Source organism: Triticum aestivum, chromosome 7D, assembly GCF_018294505.1.
Source record: "Triticum aestivum cultivar Chinese Spring chromosome 7D, IWGSC CS RefSeq v2.1, whole genome shotgun sequence".
NCBI classification, from domain to species: domain Eukaryota; kingdom Viridiplantae; phylum Streptophyta; class Magnoliopsida; order Poales; family Poaceae; genus Triticum; species Triticum aestivum.
In genome coordinates, this window is record NC_057814.1 from 616,256,121 (window position 1) to 616,272,842 (window position 16,722).

General features: G+C 45.7%; 1 protein-coding gene across 1 annotated transcript; it reads left to right on the top strand.

The window, feature by feature from the left end:
• The first annotated feature begins 11,083 nt into the window (after positions 1 to 11,083).
• LOC123168521 (dolabradiene monooxygenase) lies at positions 11,084 to 12,876 on the top strand. The gene is made up of 2 exons (XM_044586403.1): positions 11,084 to 12,000; positions 12,092 to 12,876. Exons 1-2 carry the CDS (start codon positions 11,104 to 11,106, stop codon positions 12,743 to 12,745), a joined length of 1,551 nt encoding a protein of 516 aa, XP_044442338.1. The 5' UTR covers positions 11,084 to 11,103; the 3' UTR covers positions 12,746 to 12,876.
• The last annotated feature ends 3,846 nt before the right edge of the window (positions 12,877 to 16,722 follow it).

The following is a 16,722-nucleotide window of genomic DNA, read 5'->3' on the forward strand; positions in this document are numbered from 1 at the left end:
TGAGACGGACCGAGAAAGAGGTTACAACAGTGATGATTCATATGGTTTCTAGCAGATGTACATTTCAAGTCTTTTTTTCTATAGTTTAGGAATATGCCTTTTTATGCATTTTTATTAATGTGTTTATTATCATGCCTTTTCCTTCATTTCATTAATTTACTAATTGCTTATTCTCTTTTCAATGCAGGTTCGTGGAACATGGGCAAGGGGAAGGCCGACGGCGTGGGTTTCCTACGCAAGGTCGTCGGCCTGCCTAGTCGGAGTGGTCGAGCACGTAATCCATCCCCCCGGGCTACTTGACGATGACTCCTCACAGGGAGGTCGAGGGAGAGGTGCCCCTAGAGGAGGAGGGGGCGGGGGAGAGCCCCTAGAGGGCGAGGTGGTGGGGGGAGAGCCACTACAGGGGGTCGCGGCCAGAAAGAGCGCACCCTCACCGACTTAGGGGTGTTGTCTTCGAGGCCATCCTCTAGTGAGGTACCCTCCTCTAGTGAGGTACCCTCCTCTGGTGAGGAGGAGGAGGAGGAGGATGAGGCGGGCGAGGAGGAGGAGGTTCGGGATGGGGCCGAGGAGGAGGTGGAGGAGGAGGACGAGGAGGAGGAGGATGAGGAGGAGGTTGGGGAGGGGGAGGCAGACGAGGAGGAGGGTGGTGGCGGGGAGGGGGTTGACAACAAGGGGTGGCTGCGTGGTAACGCAAAGCTACCAAAGCAAGTTCCTGCTACTGAGGAGCAGAAGTGGCTCATTGAGCCCACGGGGAAAGAGTAAGTGCCACTTTATAATAATTTCATTATTTTGCTTGTCACATGCTCATTCTGGTTGTTATTTATTTTGCTTGTCACATGCTAATAGTTCATTCTTTTGCAGCAACTGGATATATTCTAAAGGGGTCCGTATTCCCAACGGCCTCATCACCGTCTTGCTGAAGTTACACTGGCCGGGGTTGTACTGTCCGGATCCAGTCAGGCACCCGAACCATCGGGTCTTGGCCACGAGCTGGGAGCACTGGGAAGCGGCCCTCCACGCGGACCATGGGACCCATGCCAAGGCCGTGATCACCACTTTCTGGGTGAGTTCTCTTCAGAAGCACAAGTCCATTCTAGTTTCATGAATGATTTAACTCATGGCTTCTTCCATTCTTGTTTCATGCATGATTGTAGAAATTCTATCGAGTTCTCCCGGAGCACAGGGCCAGAGCGGACCAGATCGTGCTGCGCCAATGCAAGAAGAAGGCCCGCCAGATGCAGTACGAGGTGCGCTATGTGGCCATCTCGACATACCATCACGACTATCTTGGTGTGAAGATGACCAAGGAAGACGCGCGGAGGATGGGCATTACCTTGGAGAGGGACGAGTTCTTGAAGGTAAGTATAAAAGATTTTTCATTATGATTTCATTACCTTGTGGTACATTTCACCGTTTCGTGTTGACATGCCATTATGCTTTCATTATGTAGGTGTTACCAAATTGGTGTTATGGAAAAGACGAGTCCTGGGCGGCATTGGTGGATCTTTGGTGTGATGAGGCTGGAGCCTGGGCGGCTATGAGAGTCAAAAACAAGGCTAACCGAGGGAAGGCAGTTAATGTATGACTAACCCCATTAAACATTCTTCTTCTTCTATTTACCATCATTTTCTTATGTATGACTACTCTCTGTTTGGTGGTGCAGGAGGAGAAACTGAAGCGGCCGCTCTCACACATGCAGGCGTGGGAGATCGCCCATACGCGGAAGGACCCCAAGCCTGGCGAGCCCAAGTACTACGACAAGAAGACCGCGCATAGGAAGAAAGCCTACTCCGATGGGTATCTGGCGTTACATCCTGACACACCTGACCCCATTGCGGCGGATCTGGACGAAAGGGTGGTAGTGGGCATGGGGCCGAAGGAGCACGGTCGGGAGGCGGTTCTCGATGCTGTGATCACTCCTACTATCTCCTACACACAGCTCCGTCGGATCGACCCGACCCTGAGCCAGTGTACGAGCACGCCCATGAGCAGTGCACCGTCACAGTCCCTCTTTCAGGAGCAGCAAACTGTAAGTATTTTCCCTTTTATCTTCATTGCTCACTTTATTTTCCGCATTTAGTAGTTTTATGAGTTTCATCATGTCATACTGTAGGCCTACATGGTGTACACACGCCAGGAGACCATGGCGTGGCACGACCGCCTTCATGCATACTATCAGCAGAGGGATCGCCAGATGCGGCACGCTTTTCAGGAAATGGCGGCCGGCAGGTGTCCTCAATGGCCATCAGCAGAGGGTCCTCCAGCACAACCAACGTTGCTGACCTTTGAGGAGTTTGTGGCAGAGAACGCTGGCCCCTCGCCGGTTAGTTCATCCCCAATCTATTCACTCAAAGCATATCATGCCTTTCAACACAGTCATATCCCGTTAATATGTCTTTTCAACATCCAGGGAACCGGTGGATCAACCGTTGGCGGTGGTCTTCGCAGCACTCCCGAGTCACGGAGCCCGACCACTCCGATCCACGGAGGCGGAGGCGGAGGTGGAGGCGGTCTTGGCGGTACCGCTGCCGCTAGCAGTGACGACCTGGGCTTCGGCGGTCTTGGCGGTGACGACCTCCGCGGTGCTCGACGTCCTGGCGCTTAAGCCTTTGGGTCACATTGTGGCGGTTCTCAATGCTAGGATACTTATATGCTTGTGATGTTTCTTATCTTATTGTTTTTGTGAGATTCTTATATGCTTGGTGGTGATGATACTTATATGTTTATGCTTTGCGATGCTTCTTATGATGTGTGATGATGAATTTGTTGTGTGATGCTGCTCCTTATTGTTACGTGATGTTGCTTCTTATATATGCTGTGTATATTCAAATGAATTGAGCCGAAAAGAAACAGAAAAAAAGGAAAAAAAAACTGGACAGAAACTATGCCGACAGCCTGGCCGTCGGCATAGTCCTGGCGTGAGCTCCTAGTGGCCGACACGTGGCAGGTCTATGCCGACGGCCTAGCCGTCGGCATAGTTTCAAACTATGCCGACGGCTAGGCCGTCGGCATAGACCTGTCCCAGGAGCGCCCAGTTTCTGACACGTGGCATGTCTATGCCGACGGCCTAGCCATCGGCATAGTTTCAAACTAAGCCGACGGCTAGGCCGTCGGCTAGGCCGTCGGCATAGACCTGCCCCCAGGAGCAACGGCTTCTCGCCACGTGGTGAGAAGCCATTGGTCAACACTTGACGGCGGCCGCCGTTAGGCGATGACGTTGCCGACGGCCAGGGCCGTCGGCATAGATGTACGGCCACCGTTGGGATAGGGGCTATGCCGACGGCCTTTCTATGCCGACGGGCATCCTGGCTACGCCGACGGATATGTTGCCGACGACCCTATGCCGACGGGGGCCGTCGGCATAGGCCTGTCCCGACGGCTAGTCAGGGCTATGCCGACGTCCCTGGCCGTCGGCATAGGGTGCGATTCCGGTAGTGTGACTAGCCTCAGCACTAGCGTCATACTAGCGGCGTTGGCATGCGGCGCCACTAAACGATGTTTTTCGAACACGGCTAGTAAGCATTTATGCACTAGTGTTGGTCGATTTCAGAATGATAATATGTTGGACTCCTTATAAATGGCAAATCTGAAGAAACACAAGAGTGCGCAAACACACTCATAGACAAAAAATAAAGCACCAGTAGTTCCTATGTACCGTTTCTGTTGTGCACTTAGGTATGGGACACCTGCCTAACAGGCGCCGACAAGAAGTTTCTTGCTTAGTTCCTTTTGTTTGGGATGATCCTGGCGAGATAGCGCATCAGTTGCTCACAGGAGGAAACCACCACAATGAGAATCCTCTTCTAATCTAGCAAGTACTATTCCTACTTGACTGACGAACATCGTATCTCTAGTATATCTCTTTGTGCACTGTTGGTTATGTTGTATTACTTTTGTGTTTTTTTTTCATATTTTACCAATGGATGTTTATGTTAGGAACTGAGATTTGCTAGCTTTCATATTCCGCTTTAGTTTTTGAATACTGAAAGTGCATGCCAAATTTTTAATAAAGAACGGAATTGGTATTTCCTCCACCCATCTACAAAAAGATGCTCTGTTTCCCATGCAATCAAAATTATCTCACGGATGATTGATGTTGATTTTCTTAACACAACATTTCATTGTGATAACATAACTTTAGTTAGTATGTTTTGCAAAGGTTACCATAGAGCGCGACGACTGCACACGGCAATTGGTGCACCAAGTTTCTACCACGCCACAACATCCCGGATGGGTGTTCTTCAAATGCACAAATGATGGGGTATGTGCTTGTTTTGCTTCATTTTTTCACCGGATTCGGTCCAATTTCGGTAGCTCATTGTTGCTCATCTATGTGGGTAGGATGATGGATGCTCGTTTTTGTATTGGGGAGAAGAATACATCTATCTGTTGATAGCACGAAAATTAATAGATGTTTGTGCACTCGTTGCTAGAATTGAGGCTAAAGATGAGACTAGATGTGAGATTAGAGAAGAAATTAGAGGGGAAGCAACGCCTACTTCTTTAGAATCAAAGAAGAAGAATGAGGTATGCAAGATCGAGAATCCGCCTAGTGAGAGCAGTTATGGAAGTTGGATATCTTCTAAAATGTCTAATTGTGATTCTTGTTTTCGTTAGTCTTGCTCTTCTAGCAAAGAATTGGTGAATTATTATGTAATCCAATGTCGTTGAATGAAATAAAAAAGCAAATAAATGTGTTTCGGTGGCCGAAATTGAAATGCAAATATATTTTTTTACTCCGCTAAATTTAGGGGATTGGCTAGGTCCGGCGAAAACTTAGTGGAGTATATATACTCCACTAAACCTTTTACTCCGTTAACTTATTGGGGATCGGTTAGAGTTGCCCTTAGCACTACCATCATACTAGCGGCATTGCCATGCGGCGCCACTAACAAGGTTTTTGGAACACCGCTAGTAAGCATTTCTGCACTAGTGTTGGTCGATTTTGTAATGACAATATGTTGGAAGCCTTATAAATAGCAACTCTGAAGAGACACAAGAGATATATACATATTCCACCAATTTTGATTGGACAAAATTTGCCACAACTCAAGAACAAAAAAAGAATCTTCTCCCAATTTTCAAAGAAGCAAGGAAATGTGTTACCATTTTAACTGAATTAAAGAACAATATATTCTTTCTTTTTTTCAAAAAGGCCAAAGGCCATGTATTAACTATTAAGTATCACAAACCTTTGCAAAAGCATCCTTATAGAAATTGAAAAATACATCCAAGTCCTTAGGGTTGCCGAAGTCTTCTTCCTCTAACATCCTCGGTAAGAAGAACCTTGCTGAAACATAGGAGCTTTTTGATGCAGTGGCCGGGAAGTCAATGAAAACCAGAGGTCCGGAGTAGGCAACCCGGGCTAATAGTCCGGGAACACAAATCTCACACCCTCCCAGACAAGGCCAAGCTTAGCCAATCTTCATCCATCCGTTAGAATTAGAGCCAGAGGGCCAAGACGTGTAAATATGCTGTCCGCTTCGCAACCCAAATTAACTTGGAAAAGAAAACGCTATATCCGGAAAACCATATAGTAGTTGCCAAACGGAGACAAATCCTAAATTTCTTCGAAACATACCACAATCGGACCGAACTTCTGGAACCCGCCCCTTCCCATCATCGTAGCGACAAATGGAGGAAGAGGGGTGCTACAGTCTCGCCGGTAATAAGGTAGACCATCGGTGGCCTGTGATTGGTTAAGCCTAGCTTGGCTGACAGTTTGAGATGATAAGCTAGAGCCAGGCTTCTAGTAGTACTCTTCTTCACTCTTCTTCATGCCGGTCCACCACCTCCATCTCCCGTCCTCCTCCACCTCCATGTCGGGTTCCAGCGGCCGCCCCTCGTCCTGCTCGACGCCCATGTCCATGGCGACGATGTGCTTGGCCAAGACGTTTTTTCCCTCCATGCACTTGCGCAGCGCCGCCGTGGCCTTGGCGCACGACTCGACGGACACGGGGAAGACCTCTCCGGGCTTCCTGTCGGCCACGCCTTTCCGGTGTTGCAGGTCGCGGTCACACTGCTCCCTCGCCTTGTCGAACTCCTTGATGCAATCGCCGTCCATCACGTCCCTGAGGACGAGCACATGTCCGTGAGTTTGGCGAACCTGGTTCTGATCATCTTCCACCGACCCCCGGCCATGGCTCTATCGTTAGAGTTTCGCTCGTTGGTTGGCTCGTTGCTATGAGGAGGAGGCTTTGTTTCCGTTGTCGTGGGGGTGGAAATTATTATATGGAGGGATAGCAAGCCTTGCCGTATCGGAATTAGCCAGAGTTTTGTAGATCCATCGGCTTCAGCTTCTGTCTCAGCTAGCTCTCAAGTTCTTTCTTCTTCCCGTACTTCTCTTTTTTTTTCTGAGGAAAACGTGTCTGGGACTCTGCAGTGAAACTTCGCCAGGATGTCCATACTGGGCTTCCTAAGCCAGCAGGCCCATTTATTCCATCAGACCAGATCGACTCCCGGAGTTTATTATATAGTACTCCCTTCGTCCAGAAATACTTGTCCAAGAAATGGATGTATTTTACTTCTAGATACATCCATTTTTATCCATTTCTATGACAAGTATTTCTGAACGGAGAGAGTACTTGCTAAAACAAATTGCAGAGCTTATAATTCAGAAGTCCCCCTAAAAAAGTCCAAACATGATTAATTTGACTCTGTTGCTGGTTTGGTGACCAGAGAAATGGCTAGGATCCAGGTGTAAGTGTAATAGATTTTTTTTTCCTTAAAAGACAATGAAAAAGATTAGTTTGATAGCAAATAGGCTTTTGGCAAGCCTATTGGCTAGCTATTTGGCATCAAAAAGTGACAACCCTTTAGAGGTGGGCAATGCAATTTGGTAACCAACCAAATGATCGTTATATTATTTTGGATTTGCTCAAACATTGTCAAGCCAAATTTTAGCATCAAATCAGTCATGCTCTCACTCAAGCACTTGCAATAATAATTATTATTATTATTGATCGTGAGAAAGGTACCGTACACTCTCCACTAAAAAATGTACTGTCTATTATACAAATTAATATGTGAAATAACAATTTTATAATACTACATGGATGCATAAAACTATATTTTCTTTTGTGGTTTTGTAACTCTTTTTTCACACCGCCATATCTTGTGATGTTGTAACTATTAATAAAACTTGCACAATGTCTCACACAATCGCACATTTTACATGCCGTTAAATTATAGGTATATGACACATAATTATACGTTTAAGATTTTTCATGATAAGCTGATAACATGAGTATGTGACAACAAATATAACATGGTTTTGTAATTCCAGTCAATCATGGATTTTTTCCATAGGTTACCCATGGGCAAATAATTAAACTGACAAAGCATATGTCACGTGGGGCCACAAAGATGTATTCGAAATTTAACTATAACCCTAATGTATGAGAGAACATGGCCAGGATTTTATGGAAACTTCCGAGACTAGTAAATCTGACTACCGTGCACATATCCTCGATCACCTACCATGTGGTTTCGACTACACATGGCATAGTCTACCAACACGTGGAAGGTCTGGAGAAATCCTACTTGGGATACATACCATTACAATAGACTTGTTAGCCTTTTCGACTGGTGAATTTCACCGGAAACGCTCCTTCGCGTTCGCTCGTTGGAGCGATCGGATCTATCGAAGCACAACCTCCTCCGACAGCCTCCTCGTATCGCGCTGGGGCCCACCACAGGATCGCAAAGACATGTCAGGACGTGCAAAGCCCATCCATTAATCTTCATATATATAATCTCCCCCTGATTTTCAGGGGGGGCACGGGGCCCACACTAATTACCCCATAAGCCTTTCCCTAATCCTGCTGAACACTTTCCAAATCAGGTCCCACACTAAGGCCCTGTCGGAAATCGAGCATTCGCACGGCCGCCCGCGCATTAGCAACGCTCGAATTTCACATCAAATTTTACCTTCGAAATAGAGTTGATAATTTTATATGGAGCTTGGTCGCAGATTATGGGGATGCCCAAGATGAGCATATTTCCGTTTTCCTTTGGTAATTGGTTTACCTGGCTAAGGATAACCCACGTCCAATGATTATTAGATTGGACTTTATATCCTTGGGTACAAGGAAGAGAAATAGAATGACCGCTTTGACACTCGCTGGCCTTTCTTATTTAATGTTGTTATTGAAAGTTTGAATCCGTGAGAGGCATGAATTTGCTTCCGCAAGAGGCACGGATTTGCTTCTCCGATAGGCTGGGCGTGCCTCACGGAAACGGCTTCCGGAAAGGGGAAAAACCGTGCTCCTGGTTCGGTTTTTCTGTCCGGTTTCTTCATGAAAAAAGTTCGTCAAAACCTATCAACGTGGATCTAGTTTTAAAGATCTCGACGCGAGGAATTCAACGATGAAAACGGTTTGAGATTTCGACGCACGACTTAAAATATAAAACATTTTGAATAAACAGATCTACGAAAAAAGGGAAAACTCCCAGGTTGCGACAAGTGGTGCACATGCACAACGCCACTTATCACAAACTGAGGAGATGGGAGTGATATTTGGAAGGAGTACTTCTGATAGTGATTTTGCTATCTTTACCCAGTATTTCTATGTGGGATGTAGCTGCCTCCTTTGATTTTGATTTAATGAGCTAGCTTCTTGTCACGTTCCAAGCCCATTGTATGATTCAGTCTGAATAATATAATAACCGATGACAACCTGCCGATGCCTGTGAGAAATAAAATGTTGATGCTTTCAAAGAAAATATCCCATGACAACCAGCCGATGCTTCTCCTAAATTATTGGATTATATGTAATAAATTGTTGATATACTCTCTCTCTCTCTCTCTCTCTCTCTCTCTCTCTCTCTCTCTCTCTCTCTCTCTCTCTCTCTCTCTCTCTCTCTCTCTCTCTCTCTCTCTCTCTGGGTTCTCAAGCTTCGGGCTGTCATTTGCATGAGATTCCGCGTGCCCCCTCAGCCTGTCCCTCCTCGACCTGGTGAAGTCAATGTCATAACGAAACAGTAGGAAAAAGTAAGGGTTTGTAGAAAAATAGATGGGGGCTGGTAGATTCACATTCCCCCCAAAATAAATGATCCACATTCGCAGTGTTTGGTACTGGCTATGTGCTGCAGGTGGTGTGAGAGAGCCATTCAAGGTATCAAGAAATCTTTCTTGCTTGCATGAGAAGAAATAGCCAATTCAGTCGTTCCTATTTTTTAGGTGACTATGTACTGGCACGTTTTGAGGTGCTTTGAGCAATATGCTAAGGCGAGACGGGTAGATTGCCCAATAGCTGCAAAGGCGACTGATTGCTCGATAGTAACTTTCATGCAAGCCCACCTATTTTTTTAGGTGAACCAAACAGAACAGGTCATTGCATTGGTGTAACTTATGCAGAGTATCTTGGTAGAAGCCAAACCATTATCTGATCTATCTTGGCAGCAGGTAGGTAGGCGCATCTTGGTGTTCCACACACAAGACGAGATGCAGTACGCAGCATCTTCTTGGTGCCTTGCTCTTGGAGCACGTGAGCCATGTCGTTGGTGGGAGGGTGCTAGGCAAATGCACATGAGACGCACATGCTGGCACACGCGCACATCTTAGGAACTCTAAAAGTAAAGAAATAAGAAAAAGTGACATTGAGATGTCATGCTGATTTTAATTTTTACATGATTTATTCACACCAAAGTTTGTTTGATTACAATACAGAAAAAACAATGAAGCATTTTCCTTTTTTTTTAAAGAGACACTAGGTAAGAAACACCCTTTACTGATTAATCACCACCGATGAACAAAAAAATAACATCGGAGATGCTCCCTCCGTTACCCTTTACTGATTGATCACCACCGATGGACAAAAAAGACCATTGGAGATGCTCCCTCCGTTCCATAACGCCGTGGTTTTAGTTCAATATAACTATCGCTAACGGGCAGCCGATTACCCGTTGGTGGTGGCTCGAACGAACATTTATTTTCAATGCAAAATATACATACATGCATTGTTTTTGTTCTTGTTAGTGGTGGCATCATCACTACTATCGTGCCAGCTCTATTTTCAGGCATGGATTCAACTATCAGTTGTCGCATCCACACCGGCAACAAATTTGGCCTGGTAATATTTGGCCACCCCATGAAACCCAAAATAAGCACAACTCGACCCCTAAGGCATGCGGTGGCGGCACGATCGACCCCCTCCTTGAGTTTTGCTACACCTACGAAGGATTACGAGGGGGGTTATGTGATGATTTGTCGGTGTTTAATTGAGCTTTAGTGGAGGCGCAAAGCCCACCCTGAAACTCAAGGCGATGTTTGGTTAAGGTGTAAGGGACGTTCGTAGGCTACGTAAGAAGTTTACGTAGGTCTAGCATTTTCGCCCTCTTCTCTTCGCTCCCTCCTTCGAGAAAACGGACCACCTCTGGTTGACAAGGCAGCACATGACTAGAATCTCGCAGGTGGTGGCGCAAGGGCCTCCTACTCCTAGTCTCCGGATGGTAGCACAAGAGAGCGGCTAAGAGCATCTACCACCGCGCGCCTCATATCCGTAATAGATGCCCTTTGGACTACCGATGTGTGAATTTGGATGATGACTGACCATTCGAAGCAATGGTACAAACTATATGTTGGGGGCCTTTTTGTGTTCTTACTTTTTATTTGGACGGTGGCCTCCATCATCATATCTATTGGAGATGCTCTGAGATTTGAGTACACAACATTCTTTTTCGAACAGAAGAAATTCAACAAACCAACCGATAGTTAAATGGTTAGGATGACAGTGGTACCCCCAACTCATCAGGGTTCAAGTTCTGGTGCTCACATTATCTTGATTCATTTCAGGATTTCTGACGATGCACGTATTTTTGTACGGTGACTTCATCAATCTTAAGATGATATGGCGGCTCAGTCTTTCGAAGGTGCGCGTAGGATGTGCGTGTGTATTCATAGGACCGGGTGTATGCGCATATATATTATATATGAGGAGAAATTCACGGCCTCATGACCTCGTCTTTTGTCCATTCCTCCACCCGCATCTTTGATTTCATACCTAGGTCGCATGTTCTTTGATGCTCACTGCAAATTACCACGGAGTGTACCGCCCGTCTATATATGAAGCCGCACACTGATCGGTCAATGGCATCACGAAAATGGAGGACGCCGTGTACCTCGTCCTGGCCCTCGCTTCGCTCCTCGTCGTGCTGCTCGCCAGGCGGTGGAGGCGCAGCTCGCCGGACAGCGAGGACAAGCTGCGGCTGCCGCCGGGTCCCTGGACGCTGCCGGTGATCGGCAGCATGCACCACATCGCCGGGGCGCTCCCGCACCAGGCCATGCGCGACCTGGCGCGGCGGCACGGCTGGCCCGTCATGCTGCTCCGGCTCGGCGAGGTGCCCACGCTGGTGGTGTCGTCCCGGGAGGGCGCGCGCGAGGTGATGAAGACCCACGACGCCGCCTTCGCCACGCGCCCGCTGAGCTCCACCGTGCGCGTGCTCACCAACGGTGGCCGGGACATCATCTTCGCGCCCTACGGGGAACACTGGCGCCAGATGCGCAAGATCGCCGTCACGGAGCTCCTCACGGCGCGCCGAGTGCTCTCCTTCCGTGCCATCCGGGAGGAGGAGGTCGGCGCCATGCTCCGGGCCGTCGCGTCGGCCGCCGGGGAGGGGGAGGCGATCGACATGCGCGCGCGGCTGTCGGTGCTCGTGGCGGACACCACCGTGCGCGCCGTCATGGGCGACCGGTGCAAGGACCGCGACGTGTTCGTCCGGGAGCTGGACCGCTCCATCGGCCTGGCCGGCGGGTTTAACCCGGCCGACTTGTGGCCGTCGTCGCGGCTCGCCGTCTGGGCCAGCGGCGCCGTCCGCCGCGCCGAGGAGTGCCGCGACATCGTGTTCGGGATCCTCGACGGCATCATCGCTGAGCACCAGCAGAGGATGGGCACCGTCGACGGCGACGACGAGGACCTCATCGACGTGCTCCTGAGGGTGCAGAACAACGGCAGCCTCCAGCTCCCTCTCGACATGGACTCCATCAAAGCCGTCATCTTCGTAAGCAGCCTCCAACGCGTACATATCGCTCTGCCATGCCATCAGCGTGCACTACACTAACCGTTTCGCGCGCATATAAAAATATACGCAGGACATCTTCGGCGCGGGCAGCGAGACATCGGCGACGACGCTGGAGTGGATAATGGCGGAGCTGGTGAAGAACCCGAAGGTGATGAAGCGGGCGACGGCGGAGGTGCGGCGAGCCTTCGAGGCCGGCGGCAAGGTGGTCGAACAAAAGCTCGGCGAGCTGGTGCCATACCTGCACCTGGTGATCCGGGAGACGTTCCGGCTGCACGCCCCGGTGCCGCTGCTGCTCCCGCGGGAGTGCCGGGAGGAGCCGGCGTGCCGGGTGCTCGGCTACGACGTGCCGCGGGGCACCCAGGTGCTGGTCAACGTCTGGGCGCTGGGCCGCGACGAGCGGTACTGGCCCGACGCACCCGAGGAATTCCGGCCGGAGCGGTTCGAGGCCGAGGGCGGCGGGTCGGCGGCGGGGGTGGACTTCAGGGGCGCGGACTTCGAGCTCCTGCCGTTCGGCGCCGGGAGGAGGATGTGCCCCGGGATGGCGTTCGGGCTGGCCAACGTGGAGCTGGCGCTGGCCAGCCTGCTGCTGCACTTCGACTGGGAGGCGCCCGGCGTGGCTGACCCGGCCAAGTTCGACATGACCGAGGCGTTCGGCATCACCAACAGGCGGAAGGCCGGCCTCCTGCTCCGCCCCGTCCTGCGCGTCCCCGTACCCGGTGTCTAGCTAGTTGATTCACGTGCATCAGTGCTCCTTAAAAAGAGTCTACTTTCAACTTTATTGGAGAATCAAATTATCTTAAAATTTAATCACGTTTATGCAAAAATATATTAATGTTTGTGAAAATAAATAGTTATATAATGAAAATATATTTTACCATAAAGCTAATGCTACTAATTTAGTGGCATAAATGTCGGTGTATTATTGTATAAATACGATCAAACATAAAAAAAAAATTAACAAAATTAAAAGTACACTCTTTAAAAAAGGAGGAAGTATGCGGGAAACAAGCCGTCATCGATGTATTTGATTGGTTCAGTTTGTGGTTGTTGAATCTACTTGACAGTGTGCTGTAAAATAACGGGAGATGGACTTGTTTAAAAAAAGACAAGTATGCTTTTTTTCTAGCAGACCCGGTTTCTACCGGGTAGTGGGATGGTGCATATTTCGTTTGGGGATATGTGCATGTATCGCTCTATTATGGTAATATCATATATTGTCTGACACATATACATCACACTACCTTCTCTCTTCTTCAATCAAGCTAGTTTTTTTATCCATCTTCTATGACATGTGGGACAGCTAGCGAGGAAGCCCCACGATAGAGTGATTAGCGGGTATGTTTGAAGTAAAAAGTAGTATTACATCCCACCAACCAATACTTTTTAGTCCGAACATAGTTTGCAGTATTCCCTCCATTTCTTTTTAGTCTGCATATAAAAATTGGTCAAAGTCAAACTTTGTTAACTTTGACTAAGTTTATAGAAAAAGACATCAAGATTTGCAATATGAAATCAATATTATTAGATGCATCATGAAATTAATTTTCATACCATATAGTTTTACTATTGTAGATGTTGATATTTGTTTCTACAAAGTTGGTCAAACTTTTACAAAGTTTGACTTTGACTAGATCTTATATGTAGATTAAAAAGAAACGGAGGGAGCATGAATTATATGTTTTGAACAAAATATCAGATTGACTAACCGTTTGGATATTAGTATGCATGATATTTAAGTCTTGAAATCAAGATCAATCTTGGACACGGTGGAATATTTTTTTTTTCAAATTCAAATTATTCTCGTTGCATGTTTTCAATGCTTTTTCATTCCGGATATTGGGTACTATCCCATTCAGGTTTCGTTTCTATTGTTGGAGTCTTGAAATAAGTTTTCATATCATTTTGTTAAATTATCTTTCATGATTGGGCTGAGTTCTAAAGGTGGTATTTTCATATTTTTCCTATACAGTTTCATTTCTGTGGCACGGATAGTTTACATTTTTTCATTATTTTTTCATGCATTCTCTTTTGCATGTGTTTTTTCATTGTTTCATTCTATACATCATTAATGTTTCATCTCTGATTTTCATTTTCCATGTATTATACAAAGTTGATTGCATATTTATACAAAAAATGTTCATCATATATTGAAAAATATTCACCCTATATTAACAAAATGTTCAACATATTTTTCTAAATGTTCATTGCATTTTAAAATATTCAGCGTATATAAAAAATATTCAATATGTATTTAAATATTGTTCAGTGTATATCACGAAAATGTTCAATGTGTATATAATATTTGTTCAGCGTATATCACAAAAATGTTCAGTGTGTATTTTAAAAACATTAGCATATTTTACCAAATTGTTCAATATATATTTTAAAAAGAACACGGTGATCAACCAAATTATTACCAGTTTTCCATCGCTGCGTCTAACTTGCTTGTACATGTGCAGGTAACGACATGGTTAACATGCATGGACGCTCCAACTACAAAGATGCTGCCAGCTGCAAAGGTTGACCACCTTAACAATTGGCTAGCTTTTGTCATGTATGCACCAGCTGGTAGCTAAGTACCATCATTAGCATAGTAACATGTCTTTGTCCTCTTTGAGACCTGTTTGAGGCGCCTGACTGGGTCGGAATTTTTGACCGGTCAGTGATCGGTCCGTCCACCTGGACGTTTGAGGTCGGTTTGAGACGGCGTCCGACAGTAGATGCTTTTATATTTAATTAAACAAACTAGTTTATGCCCTAAATCTAAATCTGATCACTTTTCGAGTTCTTGGTTCACTATGAGTGTACCATCGTGTGCACCACCCTCCCAGTAACGACAATGTTGGCATGCATCGACGCTCCAAGAGTATGGCACCAAGGAGATGCTGCCTGCCTGCCAGCTGCAAAGGTTGAACACCTTAACAATTGGCTAGCTTCTGTCATGCATCGGCTGGTAGCTAACTACTATGATTAGCATAATAACATGTTTTTGTCCTCTTTGGGTAAATAATATGGCAGCTAGCACCAAAAAAGTGCGCAAGAATCAACCGAACTCAAACAAGAAATGCGTGTCTCAAATAACAAAAACGGTGTACCAGGTCTGGTGACGGGGATGGTATGATGTGACTTCTGGCCGGCTGCCGGCCTGTATGGGTTCAATTCCATTCTCTTTTCGATCTCTAGTACCAAAGACAAAGACAGCTTACGACATAATAGTGTGTGGAATGTGAAGCGATAAGAAAAACTATTGCTGCTTTGTAAATCTAACATGAAGGGTGTAGATGCTTGAGATAGTCGAGATGACTATCTTTAGTTTTGCTTCTTGTTTTCGTCTCAGCTGGAAACGTTAATCGTCACTTATTCGCCTTGTTCTAGACTTACTGTGCACGTTTTGGTATTGTGATTGATTGTGATAATTTTGCCGGACTATTTTCACAAGTTTATCATTCGGTTAACCAGCCATTTCTTGCCTCTGTGGCTATTTTGTAAATCCTATTGTAATATAAAGTCATCTGTCCCATGATAGCGGTCTTTTGGTTGGCCGCAAGTCCGATTCATTGGCCAGGTGGCAAGGTCACAGAGTTTCCTAGGTGACACACACATTTGTTGCTTCATATTTCTTATCATAGATATAAATTTAATTTTATATCACTCAAGCAAGGTCCCATCCTCAACTTACTCCTTTTGCGGCCACGTTTCTCAGGCACTGGTGCACTTCTGCCATGCCATCGAAATCGGTGAGTCGCGGCAACTCCACCATACTCATCGCCGCACTTCCCACCCACTTGTGGCCGCCACATACACTCTTATAAACTAGGTACTTTCAAGTCATGGTGTCAAACTTTAGTTTTTGCATTTAAATTTTCCTTGAATATCTTTTCAGGGGTGGAGACTTTTCTTCAAGAATAGTGGATTTTAAAAGATTTTCTAACACTGGTCCAAAAAGGAGCGCCTATGTGTCACTTGCTATGAGACAAAAAAGTGCCTCACCTACAGGGCGCTGTGGTGCGCCGGCCCAATAGGACGTGAGTTGTGACGCTGACATCACTCAATTTTTATTCCTTATTTTGTTCTTTTATTTATATTTAAATGCGTATATTTCAAAAACTTAAATCTACTTAAGAAATTCAAATCCAATTTGCAAAATGTTATCTTCGTAAAAAATATATCATTAGCGCAGTTTTTAAAAATGTCGATAACTTTTTTTTCAACCTACTTTCACAACGAAAAAAGGTTCCCTTGTTTAAAAATTTGATGTGGTCTTTTTAAGAAAATATATACATATACAATGTAAAATTGTTCCCGTGTTTAAAAGACTAATATATTTTTTCTAAATTTGTCTACAATGTAAAACATATAATTGTGTAATGTAAAAAAGTGTTTCACACCATTAAAAAATGTATGTGACATTTTATGGAAATATAACCAAACTTTAAAAACCTTTGTGACATTTCGAAAAATTTCATATAAAATGTAAAAAAAATCATTTAGGTTAAAAAATATTTATTTCCATTAAAAAGTGTACGTGATATTTGAAAAAATATTCACATGTTTCCATTAAATATCCTTGAAATTTTCAGAAAGGTTTATTCAATCTGAAATTGTTTCGCATAGTTTAACAAAAGGTTTATTGCCATTAAAAAAATATAACATGTATTTGGAAAATTTAACCATGTAATTGAAAAAGTTTTCAAAACATGT

Coding starts and splice junctions, on each gene's coding strand:
- LOC123168521 (XM_044586403.1), top strand. CDS start 11,104: ATGGAGGACGCCGTGTACCTCGTCCTGGCCCTCGCTTCGCTCCTCGTC. Junction 12,001..12,091: donor CCATCAAAGCCGTCATCTTC/GTAAGCAGCCTC, acceptor AAATATACGCAG/GACATCTTCGGCGCGGGCAG.